Source organism: Desmodus rotundus, chromosome 6, assembly GCF_022682495.2.
Source record: "Desmodus rotundus isolate HL8 chromosome 6, HLdesRot8A.1, whole genome shotgun sequence".
Lineage (NCBI taxonomy): Eukaryota > Metazoa > Chordata > Mammalia > Chiroptera > Phyllostomidae > Desmodus > Desmodus rotundus.
This window is the reverse complement of record NC_071392.1, coordinates 93,955,448-93,960,373: the sequence shown is the minus strand read 5'-3', so window position 1 is coordinate 93,960,373 and position 4,926 is coordinate 93,955,448. Positions and strand designations below refer to the sequence as shown.

Sequence of the window (4,926 nt, the reverse complement as noted above, 5' to 3'; positions counted from 1 at the left end):
AGAAAGCCTGCAGTCCATTCACTGGGGCGACATGTGCCACTCACCTGCCAGTTCCCATGGTCCCTGTCTCTGGGAAGCTGCCCAAAGGGGTTCCCAGGGACTCTTGGCCACGGGCAGAGCAGGAGCACCCCTCGAAATTCCCCACAGGCTGCCACCACCGCCCAGAAACCCCCTCACGGCAGCGCTGCGCCCGCAAGACGACCCAGGGCCGGTGCGCGCTCAGTTTATTCCTCTGGCGGAGAGGACCCGCCTGAGCGCCTGGCTTTCGGGTGGTGGGTGGCGGCGGGAGGAAGAGAGCGACGCCCAGGGACAGCTCCTCTGAGCCGGGACCCAGTGCAGGGCCCGGGACCGGGGTTGAGCCTCGCAGTTCCTTCCTTCCGGACCCTGGGAGCACGTAGCGCGCCCCGCACCGTCTTCCGGCAGCCCCTCAAGGACCCGACGGCGCGGGGTCCCCGCGTCAAGCCGGGAGCCTCCGCCGCCCCCCGCCCCCACCCCAGGACCCTGCAGGACGTCACAAAGGCCCGCGATCCCCATGGCAACACGCTGGACGCCTCGGCGAGACGCCGGGCGCCCCCGCTCTTTGCGCAGTGGAGCCTCAGAGCGCCGCGCTTTCGGGGCGGCAGGGCGAGAGGACGCGCGGAGTGGCTAGGTGAGGGCCAGGAGACGGGAAGGGGGCCTGCGGACGAGGGGGGTGATCAGCGGGTGCAGAAGGCGGGGCCTTTGGGTAGGCGGGCCTCAGGGCGCCTGGCAACTCCGCCCAGGGGTTCACGGAGAGCTTTTCACCTGAGAGACTTGTCGACTGGAGACACCCCTGACCCGTGGCCAGATCCAGGGGTGAGAGTTCCCTCCAGAGGCCAGAGCAGGACTTAGGGCCGTAAGTCCTGGGGTCCTTGTCTGGGCTGGTAGCTCACCCCAGACACCCTCTCTGCTGTGCCAGGGCCTGGTCTGGCTCCTCGGCTCCAGGACGGTCAAGGACTGACCTTTGGGGAGGGAGGCAGCGGCCTCAACCTTACTCTGCCACTTAGCGGTGTTTTCTGAAGCCAGCTACTCTCCCTGTTGGATCTTCCTGTGACTTGTCCACCCTGGGGTTGCTGGGACACCCCAGGCTTTCCCAGGTGAAGCCGCGGGGCCCTGTGGACAGCAGGCAGAGAGGCTGGCTCCTCCTCCAAGGAGCCCCGGCTTGCATGGACAGTCCTTGTGGCCTTGTGGCCAGCCCAGCTGGGCCTGGGCCCCCAGCTGCACCTGGTGGTGGGGTACGCTGATGCCCAGACCTGGGAGCCGGGGATGGGTTGTGGCCCAGAAGGAGGATACGCTCTGGGGTTGATGGCCGGCCTCAAACCCAGGACCGAGGGCAAGCTGCAAAGCGTTGGAGCCTCTGGCTCCCCATCTGTAAGAAGCCCTGGGGCGTCTCCCTGGAGTTAGGGAGCTCCAGGCCACAGCAGAGGTTTGGTGACAGGGGCTGGCACAGCTCTTCCTCTGGGCTGAGACCTGGGGCCACCCTGCCTCCTGGCTGGGCCTGGTCACCAACTGGACCGGCTTGGGGTGAGCCTGGCCTTGGCTCCGTGCCAGCAGTGAGGTATGAGGGGGCCTGAGGGCTGTAGTGACCCCACGGGGACCCCAGGGCTGCTCAGACAGAGTCGCACTGAGGAGCAGCTTCCCCCATTTCAGACAAGGACCTGAGGCCTTTCCCAGACCTCTCAGCTGGTCAGCAGCTGGGGTTTCTGCCCGAGTTGTCCTGGCCCCAGAGCCCAGCCCTGTGTCTCCATAGCCAACCGTTAGTAGCCTTTGCCCTGAATGCCTACTTTCACTGACTCTGCAGCCTTCCCACCCTGAGAGGTCCTCCCCACGAGGCCCCCCGGGAAGGACTGAGAGCCCAGCACGGGGGGCAAAGGGACTGAAGCCACCTGCACACACAGACATTGCCCCGAGGGAGCCCGGAGTGGGGGGTGGTGGACAGCAGAGGCCAGCCCAACTGTTCCTGCTCATACCTGGTCCCCTGCCCGTCCCTGCAGACGATGGCCTTCCAGGTGACGGGCCTGGGCCCGGACAAGGTGCAGCCGAACCGTCTGCAGCCCTTCCTGGACCAGGAGGAGGTGGAGGAGGCTGAGGACGGGCAGCTGCTGGAGCCGGAGGCTTGGAGGACCTACACGGCACGCCGCAACACCCTGCGGGAGTTCCTTACCTGCGACCTGAGCTCCCACCTGCTGAAGCGCCACCATGCCCGCATGGAGCTGCTACGGAAGTGCTCCTACCACGTGGAGATCCTGCCCAAGCACCTGGCCCTGGGCGACCAGAACCCGCTGGTGCTGCCCAGCACAGTCTTCCAGCTCATCGACCCCTGGAAGTTCCAGCGCATGAAGAAGGTGGGCACCGCGCAGACCAAAATCCAGCTGCTTCTGCTCGGAGACCTGCTGGAGCAGCTGGACCAGGGCCGGGCCGAGCTGGACGCCCTGCTGGAGTCGCCAGACCCGCGGCCCTTCCTGGCGGGCTGGGCACTGGTGGAGCGGCGGCGGGCAGACCTGTCCGCCGTCATGGACAGCTTCCTGGCCTTGATGGTGCCGGGGCGTCTGCACATCAAGCACCGCCTGGTGTCCGACGTCGGCGCCACCAAGATCCCACACATCCGGCTCATGCTCAGCACCAAGATGCCTGTCATGTTCGACCGCAAGGAGTCAGTGGCCCACCAGGACTGGGTGACCCTGCGCTGGTTCGTCACCATCCAGCCGGCAGTGCCGGAGCGGTTCGAGCTGCGCTTCAAGCTGTTGGACCCGCGGACGCAGCAGGAGCACCTGCAGCGTGGACTCATCCCCGTGGCCGCCTGCAGCTTCGAGGTCCACAACCTGCTGCCCAACCGCGTCTACAAGTTCACCGTCAAGAGGGCGGAGAGCTACACGCTGGTATATGAGCCCTGGCAGGACAGCCTCACCCTGCAGACCAGGCCGCGGACCCCTGAAGGGCCTGTCCCCAGTCGGCTGGGCAAGCCGGGCCGCCCCTGATCACAGCTTCCAAGAGATGGTTTTTAGTCTTTAGCCGCTAATAAAGAGGAGTAGAAACACACTCGCAGCTGGAGAAGCAAACCTACTTCACGTCCCAGGGGCAGCGGTGGCCACAGCACGTGGCCCCTGGCTCAGCCCGGCCCACCCATCCACCCCAGGCCCTGAGCTTCTCTGGGGGTGCCCAGGCTGGGCCTTCCAGGACAGCGCACCCCTGGAGCATCAGCGCTGGCATCTGGGTGCCACCGCCAGCAATGACAGCAGCTCCCAGGGTCTCTGCCCCTTCACCCCAGCCTGTCCCCGTCACCATAACCAGCCGTGTGACCTCAGCAAGGTGCTGGCTGTTCCCCCAGGGGACCCACAGCCCCAGGTCCTGCAAGGTCAGACCTCTCATGAGGCAGGCATGCCCCAGCACTCTCGACCCCAGCTTCATCGGGATCAGGGTGCCTGAGGCCCAAAGGACGTTTTCTTTATCTTTTAAAGATTTTATTCATTTATTTTTAGAGAGGGGAAGGGAGGGAAAAGGAGAGGGAGAGAAATATCAATGTGTGGTTGCCTCTCGCACACCCTCTACTGGCCCCCAACCCAGGCATGTGCCCTGACTGGGAATCAAACCAGCGACCCTTTGGTTCGCAGGCCGACGCTCAGTCCACTGAGTCACACCAGCCAAGGCTGGACATTTTCTTTCTAAAATAGCAATAAAAGTCTTATCTTTTTTCCAAATGAAGCTGAAATTCATCAGCACCCCCATCCTGAGGTCCCAGGCATGGAGGGGTCCCAGGCATGAAAGCGTCCCAGGGACACAGGCTGTCAGGAGCTCCTGTTTGGGGGCAGCCCGCCCTGCAGCCCATGGCCCCTGCCCCTAACTCCAGGTGTCATGTGGGCGGTGACCCCCTGGATATTGCCTTGATAGTCTGTCCTTGCCCTGCGGTGTGGTCATGTGACCCAGGGGCAGATGGTAGCTTCCCTCCCTGTGCACACACTCACTTCCGGACGAAGGTGGTCACGTCGGTGCCCCTTGGTCCCACAGCCCAGCCACGTCCAGCCCCAGGGGGGCCGCGCTGTGTGCCCTGGCTGTAAGACAACAGGCCCTCCGAGAACAGTGTGGCCCGGGATGGGCGGTCAGAAACAGGGAGCCCCTCTCCCACTGACAGAGAAGTGGTTTGGTGGAAGGGTCCCTGACTCTGCCGGAAAGGCCCAGCACCCGCCCCCCAGCTGTGGACAGGGCTCTGTGAGACAGGTGGGGATTCAGCCAGGTGGGGCTCCCCCAGCCCATCTAGCCCCTTGCCGTCCTTGTGCTGGACATGCCGTCCAGGGTCAAGCCACTGTCCCGCTGTGGCCCTGCGTGGCTATGGGGTGCTCTCCTGGACGCCCTGCAGGGCTCCACCTGAGACACAGGGTGGGGGACACGGGCCAAGGATTGGGGTCACAGCAGTCAGAGAGAGGGACAGCTGCTGTGGGGTTCACCCGGGAGGTGCACACAGGCACACCAGTGGGGGCGTCCTGGTCCCAGTGTCTCCAGCTGGTGGCCTGGCCTCCTGCCCTCACCCAGACTGGCGGCTGCCCAGAGGCCGCAGGTCCAGTTCTGCCAGCAGCTCCCCGGCACCCTCTGTGCACAGCCGTTGAGGCCAGAAGGCTGGTCTGTGCCCGCCTGGCCCCAGCTGCCCTGTGACTCTGGGCTGTCCTCTGCGCCAAGCTGCCTTCCCACCCCCTGCACTCCCAAGTCCAGCCCCACTTCGCCGCCGCACCCTTGGGGCTCCAACACCCCTTCTTCTGGGAAGCCCTCCCTGGTCCCAGGCTGATGGGGCCTCAGCTCCCCACCTGGAGGCACCATGGCTGTGGCCACACAGCCCTTGTCCAGGTGGGGGCCCTCCGGCCCCCTCGAGGCCTCAGTGAACACGAGGGACCCAGAGGCCGGGGACCCTTTTCCCTT

The 4,926-nt window shown here is 65.2% G+C and overlaps 1 protein-coding gene across 4 annotated transcripts; it reads left to right on the top strand.

Moving 5' to 3' along the window:
- The first annotated feature begins 545 nt into the window (after positions 1–545).
- FNDC11 (fibronectin type III domain containing 11) lies at positions 546–3,073 on the top strand. Of its 4 annotated transcripts, none has more exons than XM_045194849.2 (2): positions 546–649; positions 2,013–3,073. In XM_045194849.2, exon 2 carries the CDS (start codon positions 2,016–2,018, stop codon positions 2,994–2,996), a length of 981 nt encoding a protein of 326 aa, XP_045050784.1. In that variant the 5' UTR covers positions 546–649; positions 2,013–2,015; the 3' UTR covers positions 2,997–3,073. The 4 variants fall into 4 exon arrangements, with proteins under 4 accessions (XP_045050784.1, XP_024415137.1, XP_045050783.1 ...); XM_024559369.2 differs by lacking the exon at positions 546–649 and adding an exon at positions 747–874; XM_045194848.1 differs by lacking the exon at positions 546–649 and adding an exon at positions 779–834.
- Positions 3,074–4,926: the final 1,853 nt, after the last annotated feature.

What these genes read in the sequence shown, in the direction of transcription:
- FNDC11 (XM_045194849.2), top strand. Translation starts at nt 2,016, where the DNA reads ATGGCCTTCCAGGTGACGGGCCTGGGCCCGGACAAGGTGCAGCCGAAC.